Genomic DNA, 26,826 nt, shown 5'->3' on the forward strand with positions numbered 1-26,826 from the left:
AAATAACAAAACGCCATTTATACTTCTTAAACTTCATATAACACATTACGCATTTTAAATAAATAATCCACTCTGCTGCTCTGAATCTAGAAAAGGTCCCAGGTGTCCGTGCGTGTGGTGCAGTGACTCCACAGCCGGGCTCGTGACCTGCCACTCCCAGCACCCAGGGCGAGGCCCTCGGCCCCGGCCCCAGCGGTGGACCAGCAGTCTCGGCCCTGGAGGACCTCGGGACACCGGGAGCTGGGGGGACACCGGGAGCTGGGGGGACACCGGGAGCTGGGGGGACAGGGGCCCCGTCGCAGGCAGCTTTATTGCTTCACTGCCATTCATCACCGGACAGTCAGTTCTGAAGTCAGTACAGAATACGGAAAGTGCTGGAAAAATCTCTGGGGTGACGTGATGGGTCCGAGTGCTGTCTTGGTTTCTGACCCGGGTGTCTGGGTCCCTGATGTCGCGTGCAGGCGGCTCCCTGCTGGCTGCGTGGTCTTGTGTGTTCCAGTGTCCCGTGTTTTCACACGGTGTGCTCAGGCTCTCTGGAAACGGCAGCACGTTGCCCCCAGAGCTCCTGCCAGCGCGGCGCTCGGACGCCCGGACGTCCTGTTGCTGAAGCACCTGAGAGAGACGGAGCCTACCTGGGCGCCACCCGTCCGCCCTGCGTCGCTGCCACAGCGCATGTGAGTGGCGGGCTGGGCACACGCCATCAGGGCCTTTGTCTGGCTGGGTCGCCTTTCTCCGCTCAGGCAGGCAGTGGGACAGCAGCTACGTGGACCTTCTTATTCTGCTCTGGGCCCCACGTCTCGTTTAAAATAGTACCAGGAATTCTCGGGTTGGCTTTTGTGTCTTTTCCAGGTGCACGTGCAAAAGGCAAGAGTAAACTATTCTTTTCAACACAGGATCCTTTATTTGAACTTTCCTTGAAGGACAGTTTGTGGAGGCTGAGCCCAGACTCCCCCGGTGGGACGTGAGTGGTCACTGCTCCTTGAACCTGGAAGACAGGACAAAACACAGCGGGTCCAACAGCCAGCGGGGGTTCGGCACGACACTGAGGCTCATCCACGACCAGCAACCCCGCGGAGGGTCCGCAGCCTCTCTCCCTGCACTGGAGGGTTCTCTCCCGCAGGGGAACGGGAAGGCGGGAAAGCTTCATGGCAGCCAGGCAGGAGGGAGGCAGGAGGGAGGGAGGGGACCGGGAGGGCAGGGAGAGCGAGCAGAGCTCTGGGAGCTGCAGCACAAAGCGATGACAAAGGAGGCAATTTCCCTCGCATTTTCCAGTCCCATTTTGAGGAGAGATTACCACCACCATCTCCACACAGAGGCATTTATTAGAAAAGAGAAAACGAGAGTGAGGCGGTGGGCCCTGAAAGGACAAGCAGGGAGCCTCTTTCCTGCTCCAGGGAAGGACGCAGGGAGTGGGGACTTACGGAACTTGGTCCCCCGTCGCTGACCCCGGGCAGCTCAACTCCTTGTGTATGAGGCGGATCAGGAACTGCACCCAAAACAAAGACAAGACCACCCGTTACTGCTGGTGGGGGCGGAGCGGACGGCAGGCACGCGCTGTGGTCACTGCGAGGCCTGGGTTGGTGGCTCCCGCAGCACCTGCCAGGCGGCCGCCCCTGCGGTGACCCCCACCCACCCCGGCACCCGAGAGCGCAGCAGCCCGGCCAGTGCTTGCAGCCTGAGGGCTTCGTCCCCACGGAGGGCTGACATGCTCCTGAAAACAAGGTTTTTACGACAGATTTCAGCCTGAATTACTTCTAGGTTCAAGTCACACTTAAAATAAAAGTAGTCCAATCGTAAATGTCCAAACTGGACAAACACAGAAAATAAATACAAGGTGACTCACAATGCAGGTGGCCTTGGGGGGGACCTCGAGAGCTGCTCAGGTGAATCCGGAGCTACTGTGGCACAGCCGGCCTCGTGGGGAAGCCCTCGAGGCCCACCCTCGCGTGACCAGTGTGCTGTGTCACAGCCTTCCCCTCGGGTGCCTTCACTTCGCACCCTTCTCACGTCAAAGGGCTCAAAGTCAGCTGACAAATCCAGACTCATGGTCCAGGGTCACGCCAAGTTTAACTAATGTTTTTGCATTTTCAAGTGTGGATCTGGTATTTCCTTAAGCATGACATCGGCCCACAGAAGGGCTCCCTCCAAACCGGGCAGTGCCCTGGGGCTTTGGAAGGGGCTCCTGAGGGGTGCGCTGGCTTCCGGTGGCCCCCAGCTCTTAAAGGGCAGCAGGCGCCCTCAGACCCAGGACGGACCACTGGGCCAGGAGACGGGGAGGCCCAAGGCCATGGATGCTGGAGAGGAAAAGAGGGGCTATGTCAAAACCACACACCGACTCCACCACTGGGTCTCGGGGCAGAGCGCTAGAAGGCAGAGACGGCTTCATTTTCTTAGATGCTGATCTTTGAGGTAGGAGCTCAGAAGTCCCTCGTATGACATGAGTCCATGCTCAAGAGAATGGGTATTCCTCCCACAGATACAATGCAGCCCAGCTGCTTCGCTTGGCCATGAATGGTGTTTGCTGCAATTTAGGTGGCAGAGACCGTGGGAACAGGGCAGGCGCTAACAACAGTGCTGGTGGCGGCAGTAGGATTGTTGCCAAATAAACTTATCACCATGAATTTGAACCTCCAGCTCTAACTTGAACACTAGTACAGGCTTGCTGCGTTGGAGCCAGTACCTCACCAACATCTGAATCTCACTGAGTGCCATGTGTGAGAAGTGTTAGTAGGAAGCGGCCCAGGATTATGAAAAGCAGATCATTAAGAGAAAAAAAGAGGAAGAAAATAGCAAGTGTCACCTGTAGGAATGGGATGAATTATGAACAGTGGTAACGATTCTGAAGGGCAGAGATCAAATCCTAAAAGTGACGTAAGTGCCGGAAGCTGGTGTGACCGTGCTGGAGAGGGCAGGGCCCTGGCTGTGGGCCGGCGCTGGCCTTGCTGGCATGCGCGGCCAGTCCCATGGGCCCAGGGCTGCCCCCAACAGCATGGGTGGCGAGGCAGGGAGGGTGGCCCCTGCTGGCTCCCCGGGCACATTCTAGGAGATTGCTCAGATCACTGAGGTTCTCAGTCTCAGATTTGGGGAAAAACTGGTCTATTTTGGGGAAAAGATAGCACAAAGCATGTTGATGAGCAAAGAGAAAAAGGCTTGTCTGGTTTTTAGGTCTGAAAAGACCAACTCAAGCTGGCCGTCACTGGGCTTGGCGCACCTCCTGGTGACTGTTCCTTCTCCACCACCACAAGCCTCCCTCTCCCGGCGTGGCTGGGTTTTAGGTCTCTTTCCTGTAACACGCCAGTCCAGCCTCCTCTGGTGATCACTTACCTGTTGTATCTTCCTTCTGAATCCTTATGTAGCAAGTGTGTTTCTTGTAAATAATCGGAGTCTGGATCTTTAAAGCCAACCTGACAATCTCTGCTCTTAACTGGTAAATCTGGTCCATTTATAGTTACTGTGGTTACTGGCATGCTGGGATGGTTTCCATCCATCTCACCCTGTGTTTCGTATCTGCCCTGCCTTCCCCACACTGCGGCTGCTTCCTCCCGCCCCAGCTTCTCCGGGACTGATCGAGTCTTCACTTGCCCACGCTGCTTTCCAAGTCACGTGCTCTGTCTCTGCTGACACGGTGAGCACTGCAGAGTGCTTTGACTGACTGTCCCACTTGTGCCTCACTGGTTGTCTAGTATTTTGAAAGTTCTTTTTTATATTGTTCAAATTAGTCATTACTGCTGTTTAAACCAAGAGTCAAGCCTTTTCTGTAAAGGTACTTCTGGCTTTGCAGCCATATGGTCTCTGTTGCATATTCTTCTTTGTTGATTTTTTAAAAAAATAAACGTAACCATTCCTGGCTTGAGGATCATACAAGAACAGACAACAGGCCAGATTGAGGCCACAGGTGGCTGAGCCGTTTTATACAGTCAATACTCCTTTAGATTCGTTAGGAATGTCACCTTTTTTGCTCACATTTCTCCTGGCATCTCAGACTTTGCTTCTGGATCTAACTTCCTTCTTCTTTAAACACATCCTTTAGCAACTTTTTTGGGGAGCATCTTTGGTTAAAAATGTTCTCACTTCACCTTCACTCTTAAATGCAAGTTTAGCTCAGTACAGAATTCTAAGTTGTTTGATTTCCTGAATCTAAGAATGAGTCTTTCATGTATCTAGAAAAGTCTCAGCTATTTTCTCTTCAAATATTGCTTCAATACCGGTCTATTCCCTTCCTCGGGAATTCCTATTAGATATTACTAGGCCACCTCATTTGGTCCTCCATTTTATATTTAATTTCTCTTTAATATTTTTCATCTCTTTCTCTTTTTGGATAAAGACAATTTCCTCATATCTATATTCTACTTCAGTAATCTTCTCTTCAGCTGTATCTTATTTTTTTAACCCATTCATTGAGTTTTTCCCAGATAAACACCACATTTTTCATTTCTTAAACTTCTGTTTGTTTGCTCTTTTCTCATGAGTACAGTTCCTTCTTTTATATCTTCAGTAATGTTGAATATATTTATTTTTAGTTTATTTGATAACTTTTATCTGCAGGTTTTTTGGGGTCCAGTTCTGCTATTTGTTGCATCTGTTCCTGTCATTCAGAGTGGATTCTTCCCTGTGCTCCACGGTTTTGGACTGTGTGCTCACCTTCACCAGGGTGTTAGCCATAGGAATGTCCTACAGTGGGGTTGTGACTGTCCCCCTTTGCTTTTGCCTAATAACCAGGTATATCGCCATTCAAGGACCAATTTCATTTATTTTTGTATTTATATAAGTTCAAAAGTGAAAGCTTACTGTGGGCAGGTCTATGGCTAAAAACTCTCAGGGAATTCCGCACCCCCCTCAGTCTGGTGAGCAGGCTGAGATGGGCACCGATGCCTGCTGTCTGCCTGTGCCCTCCGGGACACTCTCGCCGAGAACACAGCCTGTGCGGGCCATGGCGTGGGAGGGAGTCTCAGGTTCCAACTCCCCATCTTGTGCCAGCCTGACGCCTTGTCTCTCATTCAGCGTGGGCACGACCACCCGGCCCGCCCGGCCCTATCTCAGCTTGTGTGTCATGCTGCCTCCACATTCTGACTCCTGGGGCATTCCGTTGCTTTCTCAGAGTTCAGCTGTGCATCTAAAACAATGTTCGATATGCATTACCTGGTATGTCTGAAGTAGAAGAGTTTTCAGATTCTCTATATAGCTGTAATAATAGAAATTTTACTGCTACTTAGTGGAAATACGTCTGGAGACTTAACTAACACCCCCAGGCATTTAAAAAGAACGAAATGATCTGAAGAACAGCCAGTTAATCCTACTAAGTTCCTAAGCTGAGAGTTGGCATTTGATTCTGTGTGCAGTGGGGGAGCTGTGTTTTCGAGGTCCTGGAATTAAAATATAAGACTTTCATTGAATCGGTGGAGCTGATATTTCTAAAATTCTCAACTCATTTTCACTGGAATCAACCTCAGGTTTTTTTGGTGAAGCAAGAGGAGAGACACGGCTTTAGGGCTGGGGACTGTGTGCACAAGGTGACTCGTAAGGATGAGCACGTAACAGCCACCCCTGCAGGAGTCACTTGTGTGACTGTCGCATCATCACTGGTCTTCTCCATCCTGAAAAAAGCCACATGTCTTCCCAGTGCCGGAGGTGGCAGGAGTGCAGGGTAGGCAGGTGGAAGACAGCGGCGGCTCAGCGTCTGCACGCAGTCTCTGTGCGCCTGTACTCTCTCCCACCCCTGCAGGTGAAAGGAGCCCTGGCTGCGCCTCCAGTGTGACAGCTTGATGCAGGAGGGACACCAGGACACCCACGGCCACCGTTTGGGAGGCTGGGCTCTGTGCATTAGCTCCTTTAATCCCCACCACAGTCCTGTCACTGGTGCCATCATGATGCCATTTCAGAAGTGTGGACAGTGCAGAGCAGAGAGGCTGCATAACCTGCCCAAGCCACACACACGACAGGTGACTGGCGGGACCCGGAGCCACAGAGCTCCATGCGCTTGGCCTTTGCACCGTCCTGTCCGAAACTGCAGAGCAACGGGCTGATCTGCTTCTGACCTTTTTCTTTTTCTTTTTAACTAGAGAGAGAAAGGGCCTTGGACTAGGGATATTTGGGAAAGACAGAAGGACCCAAACCTCCCTGAGAACTGCAGGAATCCACAGGAAAAAGTTTTGCCAGTCTTTGGCCAACAACCACAGAGATGCTCCTGAAAGGAGGCTTGGATTAAAAACAAGAGGACTCACCAGTAAGGCACAGGCGTCTGCGAGCATCAACATGTAGAACACATTGCTCCATCCAGACGGGGATATGAGTCCAGCCAGCAGGGGGCCCAGGGCCGCTCCTGAAACGAGGCAAAGGGACATGCGTGGTGCTGTTCAGGGAAACTGTGGCAAATGACAATTTAGTAATACACAGAATGATGCTCAACATCTCACTCATAACTAAAGAAAAACACATAAAACAGTAACACCTCATTTTTGTCTATCAGATTGGTAAGGGGTAAAAAGCTGAATGTAGGTTGAGCATCATAAATCCAAAAATCCGAAATCCAAAATGCTCCAAAACTGGAAACTTCTTGAGTACTGGCATGACACTCAAAGGAAATGCTCACTGGAGCATTGCAGACTTTGGATTTCTAGATTTAGGATCCTCAACTGCTATAATGCAAATATTCCAAAATCAAAAAAAGGAAAAGATCTGAAATCCCATACATTTCTGGGCCCAAGCATTTCAGATAAAGGACACTGAGTAGTACCTGGTACTACTCAGTACTGGGGGCGTAGTTGGCACAGCCTTTTTCTGGAACCAATCCTAGAAATGTATGTTGACATTTGAAATGCCCATTCTTTTGATCCAATACTCCTATTATTATTTTGAATGTACTGTAAAGATATCTGAATCCAATGCACAATCTTAGATATCTTTGTGCTATAAAAAATGTTACTGGGCAAAATTTGGATAAGATTTGTAGATAGTACTACTAATACTCTATCAATGTGCACTTCCTGATTCCCACCCTCGCACTGTGGTTCCATCAGGAATTCCCTGTCTTCAGGGAGCACCTACTGAAGAGTTAAAAGCAAAGGGACAGCATGTCTACATTTCACTCTCGAGTGGCTCAGAAAACACACATAAGTCTGCATGTGTGTGTGTAAAATACACGAGGTGCATGGTAAAGTGCATGAACTAAGCTGTCTGTGAATTCTTTTTACTAGATTTGCAACTTTTCTGCTAAGTCTGAAATATGTCAAAATAATTTTTAAAAACTATAAAAACAAAAGAAAGCAAGTATCTCCCCAAATGCCCAAAGACAGCTGTATAAAAACATTTGTTGCAGCAGTTTGGTATGTTTACTAAAGGGGATTGGAATAAATTCTGATACATGTGTAGGCTGGCTTGTTTTGGAATTAATAGATAGATGGTAAAAAGCACAAAGAACTGTCACCAAGTTATTAATTGCAATTTAATCTCTGAGAGATGGGCTTACGAGGGTCCTTCATACTCTGTATGTACTGAGTTTGCTTCCAAAGCTTCTCTAGTCTCATGGTCTGAGAAGCACCCATCAGTATTTTTTTTAATTCTCAGAAGAACCTCCAGGTAAACACGGTAGACTGTTCCTGGGTGTTATCCCCACACCTCCCAAACACCATGAAATGGACCATAATTGCATTTTTAAAATGGTAAACCACAAAGAGCGGTACAGACGAGAGAAGGCGCATACTCTGGAAGATGGACCTAAAAGGGCTGACAACTGGCACAGGCTCCGGTGCTCCCTGCTGGGCTGTCCTAGGAGGGAGATGGCACAAGGATGCCTTGAGCAGAGCCAGGGGAGGGGAGAACAGACGGGAGGGAGTAGCAGAAGAAAAAGGGGCCTTGGCTGAGTCTTTTACAACACACTGCTGGGTGTGTTCCCTCTATCCCTCCTCTGGCCCCAGGTCTCTCCCAGCCCTCACTGATCCAGGGACCCCACCCCACCCCACCCCACCCAAAGGACAGCAGCAGCTTAACCTTTGGGGAATTTAACCTTTGGTGACACCAAGCCAAGGGCAGGGGTGAGGCATCCAACCGAGAAGAAGGGACCCAGGGAAAGACACCAGCTTCCACCCAGCAGCTGCCACGGCCCCACACGGTGACAAGGGGCCACACCCCCCGCGGGCACTGAGGACGCCTACCCCTGTTCCCAGCTGCCTCCCACCACCGGCAAGGCCAGCAGCCCGCACACTCTCCCGTGCAGGAAGGACGACGCAGCGGCTCGTTCCTAAGCGTGAAGCTACGAAGGACGGCGAGCTTCACCCTGTGTCTGAGGAGTGCCTCAGCGTGAAAGCAAACGGGCAGGAGGGAGAACGTGGACGAAGTGAACACACGAGGGAGGAGATTTCCAGGAAACTATAACTCCCTCCGAGAGCCAGAAGAAATTAGGTTGAACTGTACGACACTCTCGATTTTTGTAGCTGAAAAGATGTCCATAATCAGCAACTACGCATGCTTCAGTCTAACCCACAGTGCACCCAAGGGGCAAGACAGGATGCACAAAAAGGACAGAAAAACATCAATGACCATTGAAAATACCATGGGAAAAGTAAAAAGGCCAATACAGAGGTGGAGAATAAAGTCAAGAACATCCCGGAGAAAGCAGCAGAACAAGGAGACAGGCAGGAAGGGAACAAAAGAAAGAAAAGAAAATTGAAGGATTAATCCAGAAAGTCCAACATCTGACTAATAAGTTTTTCAGAAGGAAAAACAGAAAAAGGTAGGGAAAAGTTATCAAAGAAATAATAGAGATCGGTTCCCCGAAGTGAAGGGCAGGTGTTTCCAGTCTGAGCAGGTGCCCAGGGCACAGTGGAGGAAGAAAGGCTTCAGGGACACAGGAGGGACCCTGGAGGTCTCCCAGGGAAAAAGAAAAGGCCAGCAGTGAAGGACGGGGCAAGAGCGACAACAGACTTCTCATGACGGCCGTGGGACCCGGGGGATGCTGGGATTCGGAGGGAGGAGTTTCTACATGGACCTGCAAACTCTCAGAATTCACCCCCCGAACTCAGGAAGCTACTAGAATGCCAGCACAGAAGAGGAGTAAACAGGCATCTAGAAACCAGGCTCCAATGCAGGCAAGAAATGGGAGGGCGGGATGGTGTTGACAGAGTCCCCAGGTAAGAGCTGTGTAGCAGGTGGCGGGAGGCCCTGGCGTGAGGGCAGGGGAGGGGGGACGAGCGTTACCTGGTGGTGGTGCAGAGGGTGGGAACAGCTGTGCAGGAAACTCAGACAACAGGGAACGATGAGGCACTATTAGCTCAGGGATAAAGCAAAGTGTGTATACCAAGGATGTGTAATGAAAGTTTGTTCCTTGGGATGTGACTGTCATTAGCATAGCACCACTGGGGAGGGGGAAGGCAGGGGACGTCGGGTAGAGGAGCCCAGTCCCGTCTTGCCGCAGGAGGACAGCAGGTAAAGTCCAAACTGATGAATCGGGAGGCACGCGGTACGCAGGTGAGCCGCGAGGAAGCAGCTGAAAGTGACTGCCTCTAGCAGGAGCGGCTGAGGGGCGGGGGCGGGAGTGCCATTTGCATCATAAGCAGCTGGTAGGACTACCTGGCTTCTAAGGCTACATTTTACTTTGATAAAACCGAAATTAACTTGACAAAACACAGGGCTACATTCAATTGCTCTGGAGAAAACGTATAGAAATGAAACGGCGAGACCTGCATTCCTCCAGGAAGCGGTTCCAAGCACTGTGAACGCACCGGACACACAGACTCGTGCCGTGTGACCTGTGTGGCACATGCGCTCTGTAAGAAGGCGCTGGCTGCCTTCCGATTAGTCAAGCTTTGCCTCCACCTAAGCCTGTGCCAACTACAGACGTGAACACTGAGCACACACACCGGGACACGCTCCCGGGAACGGGCTTGCTGCTGCAGTGGCGTGCCTTTCCACTGGGGTCCTATTTTGCTTCTGCCTTGGGCAGTACTCATGGCAGAAATAACCACTGGGACGCAGTGGTGGAGGCATGCTGTTTCCATGGCGACCATTCATGGGTGGGCAGAGTGGCCGGATGGCTGGCACAGCCGGGAGGGGTCGCCCATCACGATCCCCCCCACCCCCCACCCCTGGAAGTGCTACAGAAACCGAGGTAGGTGCAGCGGCTCCGCCCATGGTCACATGGTCCCAGCCGGCCCCTGCCTTCCTCGTGGGCCGGGCAAAGGCAGTGGCCAATGGCCCTCCGTTCAAAGACACAGAGGCCCCACTCTCAGCCACAGGCTTCTGTTTCCCGCTCATTTTGAGAAGAATGTAAAGAAAAATGTGTTTTTCTTTTTTTACCTAATTCATAATTTCTCTCTCTTTTTTTCTCCTATTCTCTGCTTTAAAATAGCAGTGAGGGCCTCCCGCAGAGCTCCAAGTCAGCTGTGAGGGAGAGTTTCCCGGCGGGAGTCAGATGGTTCACAGAGATCTCCTGGACAGAAGGCCGAGGGACGGCCACTCAGTCACAGGGTCCACTAGGAGCTCAGCGCCAGCTCTCCTGCCTGGCCACCGAGTGTGTTCTCCAGGCCAAAGTCCCTCGCGTGCTACGTGAGCGGGGAACTCGGCCCACTCTGTGCAGGGTCCCCCGGCACAGCACCTTAGCACCTCCCTCCCTGTTCCTGGACATGCCCCCAGGTCGCAAGAGGAGCCCCGAAAAGGGACATCAGAAGGGTGACTACCAACACCACCCAACACATCCAACAAAATGAAGGAACCAACATTAAGGACAAAAACGGGGCTGGTCTCACTTCAGTGAGCAGCGAAGGCCAAAGCCCAGCTTTCTGGACATCAGTGACCTTGGCCAGCACTTCTCAGAACCAGCCGGATCCATCATGTGTAGCCTTGGAAACGGGGCAAGAGCGCGGGGCTGGGCTTCCAGCATGCCCAGGATGGGCCTCTCTGACCTGGCTCCTCCCTGTGAGCCTGACCGCAGGGCCCTGCCTGCGACTCTGGCCGCCTGGGACCGGCCAGGGATTGGGCTCCCTGGGGCTATGGCAGAGAGCAAAGCAAAGTCCGTCCTCGCACGGCTCCCACCGAGCGGAGCGCGACTGACAGCACACCAGAGGAGTCAGCTGCACGCTGTTTTGGAACAGGACGTGCTCTGGACAAGAGCGGCCACAGGAGAGGGCTGGAGTCCGGTGAGGAGGGTTCACATGTTCTCACCAGGGTGGTCCGAGAGGGTCTCACAGAGAGGATGGCATCTGAGCAAAGCCTCCACAGGCACAAGCAAGTGTGGCCTGAGACTGCCGATGGGGGACCTTCTCAGGGACGGGGCACAGCCCAGCAAAGGCCTGCGAGGGGCCAGGCCTGGTGCTCTGAGGAGCAGCAGAGAGGCCGTGTGGCGGGAAGGACTTTGGATTCTGCACTAACGAGACAGCAGTGGGTGCCCAGAAAGGTGCTGTGATGTTTCCCATCCTGCCAGCACCGAGGCCGTGGGCCAGACAAGAGGAAGCAGGAAAGCCCGAGTGCTGGGCTCCGGCTGAGCTGTTTCCCGAGCTGCCTTTGTCTGGCACATGCTTGCCTTACTGCCCTGAGACCCCCAGTCCCTCTCACCTGCCGACCCTCTCTCGCTCCGTCACCTGGGTTGGGAGTCTGGACAGCAGGTGACACACCAGGCCGCTGCCCACGACCCTCCTGATCAGCTGTGGCAGCCACGCCAGGCAGCCCCCTGAGCCTCCCAACCTCCCAGACACAGAAAAAGGGATCAAAGGCACCTTGGCTCCTGGCAGGACTTGTGTGGCCACTAGTGCCCGGGGCAGCCAGCGCCCTGGCCTTCATCGGGCAGGGGTGGTCACTTGTACAAAGGCTCAGGAAAGCCCTGGCCGTTGCTGGCAGCCGCTGACTGCTGACAAGAGGAGGCTCAGCCTGTCACCGACTCCCTGCTGCCTGCACCTGGGCTGAGCTGCTTATTTTGCCACCTTTCTTTACTCTGGAACATGCTACTGACGTCTTTTCAGGAACCTCAACGAGGCTGGTAACATTCAGAATCTTGCGTGCTTTTGGACCCGCTAGTTTTCCTATAATTTAAATTTAAGTAAGATTCTGTCCTTTCTGAAACGACAGTGATAGTGAACCAGATTTAGCTCGTGGGCTGCAGTTTGCTAACTGTTGCCTCAGACACCAGGACGCACCTCCTTTCAACACGCCCCTCCCTCCGAGCCACCCGACTGCACGCGACAGTGTGCACCAATGTCCCCTGTGGATCTGCGCACGGTTTAAGGGGCCAGCGGATCCTGGCATTACCAAAGCACTGGGATCCTGGGCGCCTGTTAGTTAGGATGTGACAACGGGGTTTCCCTATGACCACAGTGAACCTCTCGGGGCTAAGCGTCTCTGCGCACCTACAGACCCCGTTCCGTCGATGATGGCGGTCACGGTGGACAGGGCGTGGGCGTTTCCTTTCAGACTCTTATGAGTCCCCTAGAAGAGAGGAAAAAGCAAACGTGAACCACGTCTTAGCAGCGCTGGCAGTGGGACATAAACCTACCCCTCCGTATGACAACTCACTGCTCTGCGGAACAGTTCCACATGTGGGACGTTTTCCCCGAGAAAGTTTAAACTCCACGATAAGCTTACCTTGGAGAGGTAGGCAAAGTTCCAGGGGTTTTTAGGAGTCAAAAATCATCAGAAATACATGTTTAAGTGTATTCTAGTTAAAAGACCTCTTTGGATTCTCATCAAATATTTATCAGCGCAATCACAGCCCTCACGGAGGTACCACACAGCAGTGTGAAAGATGAAAAGATGAATGACACACGTCCCTGTCCCTAAGCTGTGCCAGTGTGAACAGCCACTGTACCCCTCCACACAGGGGTGGGTCTCTCGGGCCAACCTGCCCACGACTCAGAGAAGGGTGGGAGCGGGGCGGGTGCGGGGAGACTCGAGACCACAAAGAGGCTGTGTGCGAAAGAGATGCTTATACAAGTACACAGTCTTACTAGCGGAGCCTGTCCCTGTCACGAGTGGGGGGTGACTACAGGGCCAGCATTTCCCCTGCAGCTGCACTCACCAGGTCGGCGGAGACGGCCGTGGTGATGAGCGCGTAGGGCCCGCTGACCAGCGCCCCGCTGAGCAGCAGCATGGCTGTGGGAAGCAGAAGGGGTTGCGATGGAACCGTGTCCTCTGGGAGGGCCCCCGCATCTCAGCAGGCCCAGGGTGACGCATCCTGGCCTGAGCGGAACGCAGGCAGGAGCGGGAGAGGCGGCCCATGGATCACGGGAGGGGGCGCAGCAGAAACGCCTTCCTCTGGACCTGCCTAGCGAGGCCCTCCCGAGTCCAGGTGCGCCCTCCCACGGACCCAGCGCCTGCACTCAGGCTCCGCGGCCCTCAGCGGGCAGCAGCCATGGCCACGCCAGGAGGAGCGAGGCCCCTGACCTGGGGTCTGTGTCCACTGGACGCTAAAACCAGCCCCGGCTCTACCTGTAGCAGAAAGGACTTCCCTCATCACCGCCGCAGCGCACTCGCCACATGCAGGACGACCCCGCTTTCTGTGAACTGCAAGGCCACTTTCCCAAGCTAGCTCTGGGTTCCTTCCTGTGAGGAAGCTTCTGGCCTGAGGGGTCCCAGGAAACCCTGTGCTCCGCTTGCACACTGCTTGCTGGATAACTGCTAGTGGGATCGCACACATCCCCACCCCTGGCTCGCCAGGGCAGCAGAAACATTTGCTAAGTGTGGAGGCATAACTCGAGAGCACTGCCCGCAGGACACTAACAGTCCTCCGACATTATGCAGCCACTCCGGGAGTGGCGGCCGACAGAAGCCAGGGGGGAGGAGGTGGACTGGGAGCCTGGCTCTGCCCTGGCTCCTGGCTGGACACTGCTTAGGTCACACCGCCGGGTTCCTGGCCACCTGCCATGGCCCAAAAGCCAGTCTGGGCTGCTCTCACCACCAGGGGTGCAGGTCTCAGGCTGCTGTAGCCCTGCCAGCCTGCAGAGACCACAGGAGGGGCTGCCCCAGGTTACACCTGGGTCCTCTGAGTGGCTCCTTCCCCTGGGCACCGCTGTCCTAGGCCAGGCCTGCACTCGTTCATGCTCGGGCTCACACTGCAGACTGGCAGGCCTTTCCCCTGGGAGGAGTCCCCAGCCTCTTCTGATGGCCTCACCCAAAGAGGAACATGGGGACAATTTCAGCCACACCATGTCTCCAGTTACACCAGCTCAATGCTTCTCTGTTGATTTTCATATTTCACCTCTCCAAGCTGTGCAAACAAAAACTGTGCATGAAAGAAAGGAAAGGCCTCGTGTACTCACCTATAGTGGCTTCCAGCCCCATTTTGCTGATGGTGGAGAACGTGTAGAGCTGCGAAGAGTGCAGAACAAGGTAAAACGGGGGTTCACTGCAGCAGCAGGAGTGCCCAGAAATCGACACTCTGAAAGCCAGGGAGGTGACTCCCCGGCAGCCACCCCGAGAGTGAAAACCCCTATAAAAGAGCACAGGCCACACCCCCTACCTAGCCTGTCTGGAGACAGCACCTGATGGTGCTTGGCAGCAGGCACCGGGCCCTGTCCCAGCAGTGCCAGTTCTGGACCAAGTGCCCCAGGCGACCCGGGGGTCCCTGCAGGGCGCTCACACCATGCTGACGTACTTGGGTTGGGGCGGCCTCCCCTGAGCTTATCTGGCAGTCTGACTGCGGAGTCCTCAGGTGTGTGTCTGCCCTGAATAGCTGCCCCTGGTGGCACCAGAGTCCTCACGGAAGGGGCCCACTCAGTCTTTACTAAATGTCCTTTGAGTGCCTGTCCTGGGGACCGGCACAGCCTAGTGGAGAGCAGATGTGCAAACAAGTACAACGCAAAGTGAGGAACAATGAGACTACCTCTAAAGGTACCAGGATAAAAACAGCAATGAGCTGCTATTGTTTAATTTAATCCTCATAGCCACACTATAAGGTGGCACTACTGTTATTCTCATTTTTCCTATGAGGAAACTGAGGCACAGAGACGGGAAGTCACTTGCCCAAGGCCATGAGCTTGGAAAGTAGCAGGAACCAGTGTCGTGGTGGGAGGGGTCAATGAGCCTGGGGGTGGGGGGTGTCGGGCATCCCAAAGGACGGCAGAGCCTGAGCTTGTCGGGGGCAGGCGGTGCCCCAAAGACAGGAGCAGCCTGTGCCTGGCCCACGATGGACGCCCGCACATGCAGGGGTGGGCGCGGAGTGGAGGGAGCCCCACCAGGCCCAGGGAGGGATTCGGAGGCCAGGAGGTGGGAGCCACCAGGAGAGCGGAGTGTGGGCCAGACGGAGGCGGGTGCTGCGCAGGGAGGGCAGTGAGGAGGCTGCGTGCGGCGCGGGGGCGGCAGCTGGGGGCTGACCGTGGGGGCTGCGAGCAGCAGCATAAGGCCACAGGTGGAGGCCCTTTTCTCCAGTCGGTCTGAGATCACACCTGCCAGGATTCCACCTGCAACGGAGAGGGGCGGGCTCAGGCGCTACATCGGAGTGAGCCCGCTGAGAGGAACAGTCGCCGGAGCAGGGGACACCTCCTTTCCCAAACCCTCTCTGCGCACCATCAGGGCCGCCTTCCCGGGCCCAACCTCCCAGCAGGCCTCCCTGGCTGTGGTCAGAGGAGAGGGGCTGGAGGCAGCCTTGGGGTTTGGGTTTTAGGCCGGCCCCAAAGTCCCTTCACCTGTTAGGGTCTGAACATCGCCGGCCTGTCACCTCACAGGGAGGCATGCTGTCCCTGAGGAAGCCGTTGGAATGCCGACTCGGGGCCCAGGAAGAGGGAGAGGAACCCCTCCCCCGCCCCCGCAGTGACGGCCTAGCACTGTGGGGCTGAGTGCACTCAGGCGACACTGGTCCCTCTCAGCAGCAGGTAACTCGAGGAGCTCGAGGGCCACAGGTGCTCACAGTACTGTTAGATTCTTGTCCAAGTGGCAGCGAACTCACCGAAGATCCCGCCCACGTCAAACAAGGTGGAGAGCTCCCCCGCTTTTTTGGCATCGAGGTGATCTGTTGAGACGACAGCACAGTGTGAGTTGCGCGGCAGGGAGGACGCTCCCTCCCAGCAGCACGAGACCCCACACAAGGCTCTCTTGCTCCACGAGCACGATTTATACCAAGCAGCAGTCGTTGGCTAACGCAGATTAGAGAAAGGAGGAGCACAGAAAGGATGAAAACGCTCTTAACCCAGACGGGGGCGGGGGGGGGGGAGGTGATGTCCCCGAGCAGGCTAATCACCATCCACGTTGGTTCAGCCGGCCCTCAGGGCCCGAGTTAGCTCAACACAGGACCCAGCGGGCTGTGAAAGCCGCCTGGAGAACGAGCCCAGGTGCCTCGACACACCGTGTGACCAGGAGACTTCAGATACGGAAGGGCCTGGAACCTTGTCACACCACAGACAAGGAAAGCCCGGCCTCAGAACACCCCGTGAGGACTCTCTGCACCAGATCTGGCCCAAGCCCTGAGCTCTGAGGCGGACTGAGGTTGGCCAGTGCGTGAGAACTGAGCTTTGGGAAGCAGCTGGGGCTGTCCGTCAAACCCGGCCTCTCCTAAACCTCCGCAGCACACACAGAGAACTGGCTTTTTTCGCTCACTCACTCAGACTGGAAATGCCAGTGATTCGAGACTAGAGTCCTAAAAACACACCCCTTTTGTCATCCCTGGGGAATGAAGGAAGAGAGAACACACATTGCCTGTCTGCCAAGGCCCGCCCTGCCCAGACTACGTGCAGGGCACCTGCAGAACTGAGGCAAGGCCGCTCGACAGGGAGGAACCTCGAACCCCAGGGCGCTCCTTGCCGCCCAGCTGCCCACCCTGTCCCTGCTGGGGGTGCCTGTAGGTGGTCCCCTCACTACTGCCTCAACTTCCACCCAGGGTGTCTGGCCCTCCAGCCTTGGGCATCTGTCAATCTCCACTGTCCTTACGCTGCCACGTGGAATATGTGGTCAATGCTCTTCCCGGCTGCGTCGCCAGAGCCTGCACCTCCCTGCGACCCTGGTCCCTTCTCCTCCTTGCTCCCTGGGCCAAGAGGCTTCTGAGTGTGGCCTGACCATCCCACCCCTCTCAGCCTCCTCCGCTCAATGTCCCCTTCGCTTAGGAACCGGCCAAGCCCTCTTGTCTTTCTCGTGGTTGCACACAATATGGGGTGTGCATGTATTATCTTACTGGTACATTCTGTCATAATCTACAGCTGCAGCCACTGTGGGAATTCCGAAATGTAAGACAAACCATCAGCCTTCCCTAAAATTAGAACACATTTCCCAGAAGCAATTTCCAGGTCAGATTATTACGGCCTGATTAGCTCAGACCCCCGAGGCCCTGCTCTGCTGCGATCTGAAGTCCAGTGTAGCCCACATTTAAATGCAGGCTGTCCCATTATAGGAAGCGCCCCATGGAGTTGGTAGCCATAGCCGGGACATGACAAGTCAACCTTTAGACCCCATAAAGGTTATTGTTATGGCAATAAAACTTGCATATCCAAATTCTCTTTGTCTGTTTAAGCATGTTTTTAATTCAGAAGTATGCCTCTCAAATCACCACGCGTGGCCTTGTGTTTCCAAGACCACAGAAACCAGCGGATGGAAGACAGCTCAGGTCGCAGCCACTGCCCCAGACTTGCCGTGTGTGTCCCAGCAGCAGTCACTCACCCACGTTTGTGATGTAGAGCGGGAGCCAAAAGAGAAACGTGTAGCTGACCAGCTTGGCAAACAGCAGACACAGCGAGAACTCTATCACACCCTGGAAGAGAGAGCCGGTGTTCCCCTCAAATGTGTACTCGGCAGGTGTCTGTACACACGCAAGCGTTACAGACGACTTCATCCCCTAAGAACGTCCTGTGTCTGCGGTCTGGCGTCAGCACCTCCAGCCACGCACGGGAGAGGGGAGGGACTGCTGTACGATGCACCGAGGACGTGAAACCGGGGGGAGCGGACACAGGGAGACCCACTGCCGCCAAGTGCACCAGGGAGGGCGCGGCCCTCAGAGGTGGGGGGTCACGGACTCAGCTCCCCGACTGCTGGCATGTGGGGCACACACCCAGTGGAGCCAGACTCTGCTTTTCAAGGGAAGACAGGAAGCCCATTTGTCTAAGAAATTTCTGAATGGAGGCTGCCCTTTTAAGATTGAAACTGAATGTCTCTACATCAGATTAAAGTCAGTAAATTGTACTGGTTTGATTCTTACCCTACGTCACTCAGAACACTTAGCTATTCCAGGAGATTTTGTGGATCACAGCCATGGTGGAGTCACCTGGTTACCAAGCATTTAATGGCCATTTCTTTTTCCCTGGAACTGAAACCGCAAATGATCCAGTGACCAGAAACACACAGAGCAACCCAGTCTGCCCGAGCTGTCAGACACACGGGCCTGCGGGCGGCCGTGTGCCCCGCTGTGCATAACCAGCCGGTGCCAGTGCCGGGAACAACGAGGAGAGAAACAGGGATTAAGGAGGAAATGAGGTTTGGAGTTCTGTGAAATGCCTGTTTGTGTTTCATTTTTTGTCTGCTTTTAGAAAGAGGTGGCACCTGTGAGATGATAATTCCATTTGGAAAATCTGAGTGAGAAAATCCAGTGACACTGAGGCACTGCACTGCCCCTCCCCGGCCCCGCTGTCTGTGCACAGGACGACCCCCAACACTGGGCCCAGAGCACAGCACTCAATCTCCCCACATCATCTCAAAACTGAATGAGTCGACGTTCTCCCACTGACGCATCAGTATGAGGACGTGTGTGCGATTTCCGGCACGCTTACCCCGTGCCTGGCACTGTGCTTGGCACTGTGATGACACCTCGCCCTCAGAACACAAAGGAGCTCACCAGGCATGGAGCAGGTACTGCAGATGAGGAGATGGGGGCCCAGAGCCGCACCATGCTGGCCTGGGACCCCCATCCGCAGCGGCAGGGCAAGGGTTAAGCCAGGCCAGGCCAAGGACACCTGTGCTGTCCACAAGGACCCTATGGAACTTGCATTTATATAACCTGTGTGCACCCTACTTTAGCAAAAGGATTTGGGGCAGCTGCGGAGTGAAGTACAACAAAGGTTACTAGTTGTTATTAAGAGCACAATTTTAAAAGTAACTTCTACTTTAAAATCAACAGCTTCCACAGGCCAGCCCACGGCGACCCAGCCCACGGCGACCCAGCCCACGGTGACCTCTCCAGGGCTCTGGTGCCCGGGCCTGGGCTCCACCGCTCTCCTCTGGCTGGAGACAGCTCCAAGGGCTGCCTCTGCAGACCCAGTTTCTTCTGGGCACTGAAAATTCTTTCTGTTCTGAAGCAGAAGTTTGCAGCCCTTTCATTTCCGTGATGTTATTTTAATGTTTATACTTCCAGTGTGCACTGCCCGGCCCCCCTGCTCTTCGGTGAGCGGAGCCACGTGTGGCTGTCAGTGCCCTCGGGCACGGGCCTGGCAGCAGGAGGGCCTGGACAGCCCGGCCCAGCCCACACGGCAGGGCCTGTCCCCCACCTGCTCCGGCTCTTGGCCCTGCCTTTGTCACCCTCCATGGCCCACCCCATCAGAGAACGCTGCTTTCCACATCCTGTGCTTGGCTCTTCAGAGTCTCTGCTGAGGGAGCCCGTGGATTTAATACAAGAGCAATCTAAAGCAGTAAGAAAACTCATCATCGCACACCCCCCACACACCTGCTGCAAATGCTCACCCACCGAGGGGCGCTGTGCACGCCCGCCAAGGACCAGCATGCCAGATTCCTGGGCCCCACCGCTTCTCTCCCTGCAGCTGCTTTTATTTTCCCCTTACGTGTTCGGGCCAATGAGACCACGGTTTGTGTGACCGAAGGCACTTTAAAGGGAAAAGAAAATTGGGCTGGGCTCACCTAAGGCCACAGAAGAGGACCCAGTGACACGGCCTCCCAGAGCTCACACTCAAGGCCTTCGGCAGGGCAAGGGCACCAGGGAGGCATGGGACTCCCCAACCTCTGTCACATGGGGTACAGGCCCAGTGCAGCCAGGTTGTCTGTTTTTCAAGTGAAGACAGGAAGCTTTATTTCAGAAATTCTATGAACTTTCTGAATTTCTAAATGGAGAAAACTAATTTCAAAAAAAATTGAACCATAGTAGGAGGCAAACAAAACACCACCGCTGCCACATTCGGCCCTGATGGTTTGCGCCATGCATTTCTAATCCACGGAGTCTATAAGCATAGATCCCTTTTTTTAAGTTTGATTATCAATAGAACAGACTTCTCACAGTCAGCACCAGCAGCTCTTTCTGAAACTCTCTGAAGGCACCGTCACTTACTGGAATTTTCAAGGCCCCTGTGAAGCTGATGGCCGCCGTGCCATTTCCACTGTCCCCGCGGACGATGACGACGTGGTTTGGGTGGATGGAGCCCTTCCCGTCGGACAGCAGCAGGCACTGCATCTCTGGGTCCTGGAGATGAGCCCACAAAAAGAAGACAGAACAGTGTCACCAGCGGGTCACCTGGATGAAGGGAGGCCAGGATTCCTGAAACTAAGTCGCTGGACGATTCTGTTTTCCACTAAAATCTTGGGGACGTCTTGGATGAAATTCTCACCACAGTCACTGCTTTATAATCATTAGCATTCATGTGTTTTTATGAAATACTGTTAACACACAAAATCCTCTGATCCAGAAATTCTAGGAATCTATTTTTGAAAAATAACTTGAAAAGTGAAAAAACACAATAAAATGGATGTCACATCACTATTGGGAAAAAATTGGAAAATTAAAATACATCCATATAAATGACATATTGCAGTTGGAAAAAAGTTTGAAATATTTTAACGACATAGAAATGCCTATGACACATTAAATATTAATAACACATCACTCAAAATTGCATGTTCATTATAATCTCAAGGAATGTTTAAATACCTACCTATATAACTGGGTAACTATAGGAGCTATTTCTAGAAACAAGCTGATATCTTAAACTGACAGTGGTTACAGCTGAGTGGTGGAATTATGTGTAGTTTTTATGGAAATGCCAGGAAGAAATTCTTCACATGATCCTATATTTTTTAGGAGTTCACAATGGACATACATTACAGGAAACAACAACATTATTTTAAATTCACAAACCAATTCCGACGTTTGTGAATTCTGGACATTCTTTTTTTTTATTTATTTATTTATTTTTTTTTTTGAGACAGAGTCTCACTCTGTTGCCCAGGCTAGAGTGAGTGCCGTGGCTTCAGCCTAGCTCACAGCAACCTCAAACTCCTGGGCTCAAGCGATCCTCCTGCCTCAGCCTCCCGAGTAGCTGGGACTACAGGCATGTGCCACCATGCCCGGCTAATTTTTTGTATATATATATTTTTAGCTGTCCATATAATTTCTTTCTATTTTTAGTAGAGACGGGGTCTCACTCTTGCTCAGGCTGGTCTCGAACTCCTGACCTCGAGCGATCCACCCGCCTCGGCCTCCCAGAGTGCTAGGATTACAGGCGTGAGCCACCGCGCCCGGCCGAATTCTGGACATTCTTAAGGACAAAGTTTGCATTCATTAAAGCAAAGAAGGTGATCCCCAGGTCAGGGCGGGGTTTCAGGGCAGAGCAATGTTCTTTCTGAATGAACTACAGAGCTCAAGGACTTAAAAAGAAATGCTTCCACGTATTTCACACTTTCCACAAAACCAGAAAGGATTTACTGTATTTATCTCTCTATGACCTATATAAGTTGGATTCCAAATGCGGTTAAATTTTTAAAAGAAAACGAAAATGGTAATGCATTCCACATCCCCTCCTGCTGATATTTAGAATTCTCTGACAGCGGAAACAAATTGGGAAGAGCAGGTGGCAACTGCAGCGCAATCTGGGCACCGGGCGCCAGTGCGTGGCCTCGGGGGCAGCCCAGGATCTACGTCCCCCGCGAAGCCCGGCTTCCTGACCTTGGCATCGAGAGCTTGTCTCTGATGAACACATTCACATTTAACCATATGTTCTGATATTTCGGCACAAAGAGGACAAAACCCTAGTGTAAAAGCATGAATCTTCCCAGTGACAATTCCATGAAGGCGTATGACAACAAAGAACTATGATGTGAATTTGGGAGTAAACTATTCTCTCGTGAATGATGCTAGCTGTCCGGCTGAGGAGACTTAATGGGTAATTCTCAACCACGGCTAAACCCTGGAGTCTCCTGGGGCACTCGGAGAACCCCTGATGTCCCAGCTGCCCCCAGCACAGCTGCAGCAGCCTCAGCGGCAGCCCCAGGGGACTCCCACGTGTACCTCGCTGAGAGCTGCAGGACGCACAGGCGACTAAGCACAAAGTAGGCCAAGCAGCGGGTGAAGCGAGGCCAGTGGAGAGGACAAATGAAGTGCGAACAGCCTGCTCAGCCAGGAGAGGAGCAGCCTGACCCAGAGAGCAGTGACCACCGGCCAACCACAGAAAACCTACCTGGCCACAGGTAAGCCCAGGCGCCCTGGGTGTACTCACGGCTCTTCCTGGATTTATAAAGTGCTCCAGGGACCTGCCTGCTGGGCTGGTTCAAAGCCACAGACCCAGAACCTCTGCTCCTTAGCTAAGCAGTAAGGAGCCTCCTAGACAGACAAGGCTGTTTTTGTTGAGCGTGGGCCCTGTGCTCCCAGCCACCAAATCCCAGTAGTTTGCTCCTGAAGGTGATGGGAAAGAAAGTGTGAGGTCATGGCTAGTTTTCCAAAATAAACACAGGGGCACTGCTGCCTCCCCTCAACAGCAAACAGGGAACCCCTGGCGGACCAAGACACCAGGCTGGAGGCCAGGGCGGGCCTCTCTCTGCCTCTGAACAGCTGTTTTCCACATGTACCCCAGGAGCCCCACATGGGATCCGTGGAGCCCTCCATGGGGGCGGGGGCTTCTGCAGCCAGCCCACTCCCTCCTAGGGTTTACACCTTCAAAGAGCAAAAGGGCTCCCGGCCACTAAAACACACACACAAGCAAACAACAAAAAGTAAACACACCGAAGCACGTGTGGGCGTGTGTAACAGTGACCGCTCTCATCTAGACTCGCTAAGCTCACCCTTCTACGCCATGCTGTCTGCAGCTGCACTTTGGGAAAAGCCATCCCAGATGTGACACGAGGATTCCCACCTGGCATGTGACGTGCCAGGTGGACGACCTTTAGCACCCGAACACCCACGCAGTGCTCAGTCCGTGTCTGGCGGCCCACCAGGGGCTGAGCCACAGCCCATCAGAAGACCCTCAGAGAAGCCGAGCAGGGCAATTAGGACCACCCCAAGAAACCATCTAAAAAACCCACAAGGGCTTGAAGAGGGTTCGCTATGTGGCCAAGTGCTGCCAGAACCTCTTTCTCGGATTTGCTTCCTCCCTCCCTTTCTCTGTGTATTTCTTCACTGAGCGGTTCAGAATCGTGCCTAGCACACAGGAGAATTTAGTGGCCCTGTCTGAAGAGCGGGGAGGCTGGGGGGAGGGCAACGCTCCACTCTGAGCCCAGTGCATCTGAGCTGGGTCACTCCGGGAAAGGGACAACCAGAGTGCCCGGCCAAATTCGTGGGACACTCCGCCTGCTGACCCTGACCCAAGAGCAAGGGCCAGGGGCAGGGGCCTGCTGAAAGGGGACCCAGGGAGCAAGGCAGCACCTGCCTCATCCTGGTCATCTGAAACAAGACCTAGAGGCCTCCAAATATGCACCTGGCTCTTTGGTGGCATGTGAGTGATAGGCTTTCGTTCGTTGAAGGGATGGGAGAGGAAAGAGGGAGACTATGCTTAGAAGCCAGGGCTGCTTTTCTGGGTCAGTAACCACACCAGGACAAAGGGCCTGTGGGCTTGACTCAGAGGAAAAGGTAAGTTTTCAATATTGTCAGAGAGGAGTCACAGCTGTGTGGACATTAAGACATGTTTTTTTTTTGTTTGTTTTTTTTTAATGTAAACTCAGAAGTGAGTCCAGATTTTAAAGCATTTTGGTTGAATTAGCCACTGCCTACATTCTCCCCCAAATCCAAAGACCCAGATGCATGGAACATCATTTTTCCCTCTGCTAATATTTCAACCACCACAAATAAATTTCCCTAGGCAATAAAGAAAAAAGTTAGAAGCACATTTAGTACATTTATCCTTTAAGCTATTTGATTTAAAAAGAAAAGAAAATAGCTTATCATGTCAATGATTAAAACCAAATCTAAAATGTCCCTTGTGGCTTAGTGTGGTTGGCTAAGAAGAAGTGATGTGAGGAGCTTCTAGAAGTATCCTGAAAAGGAAGAGTGTGGCAGTGATGCTGGGCCTGCACGGTGGCCTCCCCACTACCGCACGTGACAAGGCATCTCTGTGCCTTGATTTCCTCGTCTCTCAAACAGAGGAGGGGTGGAAGGTGACTCTGTGTTGTCTGCTGCTCCCGCACCTGTTCTTGGTCTACGACGTCAATTCTGTGCCTCTCCCACACCTGTGGGTTCCTCTGCCCAGCACCTGCACCTCCCCTCCCTCCCTTCACAGCTCAGCTCCGACGTCGCCTGCTCAGGGAAGGCTCCGCAGAGACCACGCTGGACACAGCGCCTACTCGCCCTGCCTTCCTGGCACTTGGTGCCACTTGACAATCATCTATGCTTGTTTTCTGTCCGTACCTGCTGCCTGACCCCCACCAACCTGGAACGGTGCCTGGGACACTGAAAGCTGCAAACAGTTGAATGAACGAATCACTTTCAAATTTGATCACAAAACATAAAATAAGTTACCTTGCTAGCCAAAGAAAGTTAATAAGGGCAAACTGAAAATTTTCTGAAGAAATGCAATGAGACTCAATATTTTTAAGACCCCAGATGTCTGTGACACATGTCACCAAGGCAGAGGGACAGACGGCCGATGTGGCCTGAAGGACTTTTCCTGCCGCTCTGACATTCTAGGAGGTGGAAGTCACACGTAACTTACCAGGGGCTTGTTCTTTTCACTGTTCAAGATTTGCTTCTGGAGTCTAAATCTGTTCGTACCATTCTCATAGCCTTTGGAATGCTGGGAGAAAAAAAATTAATTAGAGCAATTACTGAATAAACAAGCAGAAATTAAACCTAACTTTACTACAGCAAGGATACTATCTTCACAAAAAAGCTATCAAGAGAAAATAAGACAAATGATTTACATAACATAGTGGGAGAATCAGGTTAATCTCAGGGCTCCAGACTCTCAGATAACAGAATGTGAATATAAAATCTTTTCTTGAGGAAATAGCCAAGACCAAGGTGTAACGAAAGTAAAAATGCCGATTAAGGCAACTTAACTTTCCTTAACGGCTTGACACTTTTTAATGGTTTTGAAATGAAAAGGCATTTAAAGATAATACAGACCAAGGTTTTCCTGTAGCAAGTGAGGAACACGGGCCCTCCCTGAGCCAGCCCATGGATGCAGGGGAAGGACACACCCACGGAAGGAGAGTGGGGCTTGCTCACCCCCACGGAGGGCAGCTCCACCGCTGGGGGCAGGGAGCATGAGACGGTTACACCGGCTGCCTCCAAAACTCAGAATCATTTCAAAAATTACCTCCCGTTTCCAAGTGGAAAGAGGAAGAAATGAAGGCAGTTTATTGGGCGCTAAATAAAGGTACCGTTCCGTTTCCTGATCATTATTCCTCAAAGCCTCGATGCTGAAAGCCCTTTGAAGATAATTAACAGTGTCAAAAATAATTCTTGAAATTCTGTAACAGTAAAATTTTCATTGTTCTTTGTTTATGAAATACGAACTTCCTGTAAAATAAAGATTCTATACTCAGGAAGACGTTATTTATTCACACTGGTCTAAATCATAACAAAACAATCTTTGGAGAGGCCCAGGTAGTCTAGATTTCTGGCACTAGTTCTGGATGAGTTTAAGAAGAAAAGGCCTCCAGGCTTGGCAGTGAGCTGTGAGACCCGCAACAGCAGCTCTGCGGGGCATCTGAGGGCCTGGAACCGGGCAACACAGTGCGTTTGTTAAACTCTTCAGATTCACAGCTGGACAGGTCCCTCTACATTTAGAGGCATTTCCCCTGAAAAGGTATCTGGAGGTTAAAGAAAAACTACTAATATTAGTTGCAAACAGAACAATGTACTTCTAGAAAATGTTTGTGTTTTGTGCTCAGAAGAGCCTGGTGCCTGTGGGCAAGGCAGAGCCCACTGGGCTCAGGGCAGAGATCTGGCTGGGGCGTCCCTGACTGTTCCAGACAGAAGCAGAGATGTTCTCCTGCTCCCCAGGACCGGGGCACACTACACCGTGCAGAGCCCACCAGCACTGCCCGGGCCCTCTTCTTGTCAACAGAGCCCCTGCTTTTCAGCCAGGAACATGGGTGTTCAAGGCAAAGCCTATCTTACAACTCCTTTGCAGCTTGGTGTGGTCGGCTAAGCAGCAGCGATGTGCGGAACTCCTAGGAAGCATGCTGAAAGGGAAGAGGCCTGCGCTTAATTTCCCTGTCCTTCTTCCTGCTGGCTGGAACACAGATGTAACAGCTGGAGCTCCCGCAGCCATCTGGACCAATCATTCACTCATTCATTCAACAAATAATTAGTAAGCATCTGCTATGTGCCAGGCACTATTCTAATGGCTTGGGATATCTCACCTTGGGCATGAAAGCTGTGCACAGGAGTAGAACAAAAGACAGGAGGAGCCTGGGTCTCTGATACTGGGACATACCACACCGCCCTGCGCTGGCTAACTCTAGATTTCTTGACCAGAAAAGAGAAATGCAATTCTATCTTGCCTTAGCCACAGCTTGCAGGCTTTCCTATTGCCTGCTGCTGAACCTCATCCCAACTAATATGGAGATAATAAGCATTAAATTTGGCAACACCCCCAATACAGCATTTTGGACCCAATATAGGTCCTAGGTTAGGGTTCAAAATAAATATCCTAAACCTGAGCTCACCTAGAGATCAAATATGAATCAAAAGAACAAATTCTTGCAGCAGAAACAATGCCGTGTGCCGAGACACGCTCTCCCAGACTCCTAAAAGCTGTGCATGTGGACGTT

The 26,826-nt window shown here is 52.7% G+C and overlaps 1 protein-coding gene across 1 annotated transcript in view; it reads right to left on the reverse strand.

Annotated features, from left to right (window-relative positions):
* Window positions 1–284: 284 nt before the first annotated feature.
* The window catches only part of SLC37A1 (solute carrier family 37 member 1), a 60,119-nt gene continuing 33,577 nt past the window's right edge, over window positions 285–26,826 (reverse strand). The window contains exons 10-20 of the mRNA XM_069472252.1: window positions 24,759–24,839; window positions 20,174–20,305; window positions 17,566–17,656; window positions 15,866–15,928; window positions 15,295–15,380; window positions 14,241–14,289; window positions 13,001–13,074; window positions 12,333–12,411; window positions 6,222–6,319; window positions 1,422–1,486; window positions 285–985 (exon numbers count right to left, since the gene is read on the reverse strand). Coding sequence (XP_069328353.1) covers window positions 970–985; window positions 1,422–1,486; window positions 6,222–6,319; window positions 12,333–12,411; window positions 13,001–13,074; window positions 14,241–14,289; window positions 15,295–15,380; window positions 15,866–15,928; window positions 17,566–17,656; window positions 20,174–20,305; window positions 24,759–24,839 — 834 coding nt within the window. The 3' untranslated portion in view covers window positions 285–969. The remainder of the gene's footprint in view (window positions 986–1,421; window positions 1,487–6,221; window positions 6,320–12,332; window positions 12,412–13,000; window positions 13,075–14,240; window positions 14,290–15,294; window positions 15,381–15,865; window positions 15,929–17,565; window positions 17,657–20,173; window positions 20,306–24,758; window positions 24,840–26,826) is intronic.

The sequence above is a fragment of the Eulemur rufifrons genome, chromosome 7 (genome assembly GCF_041146395.1).
Source record: "Eulemur rufifrons isolate Redbay chromosome 7, OSU_ERuf_1, whole genome shotgun sequence".
NCBI classification, from domain to species: Eukaryota; Metazoa; Chordata; class Mammalia; order Primates; family Lemuridae; genus Eulemur; species Eulemur rufifrons.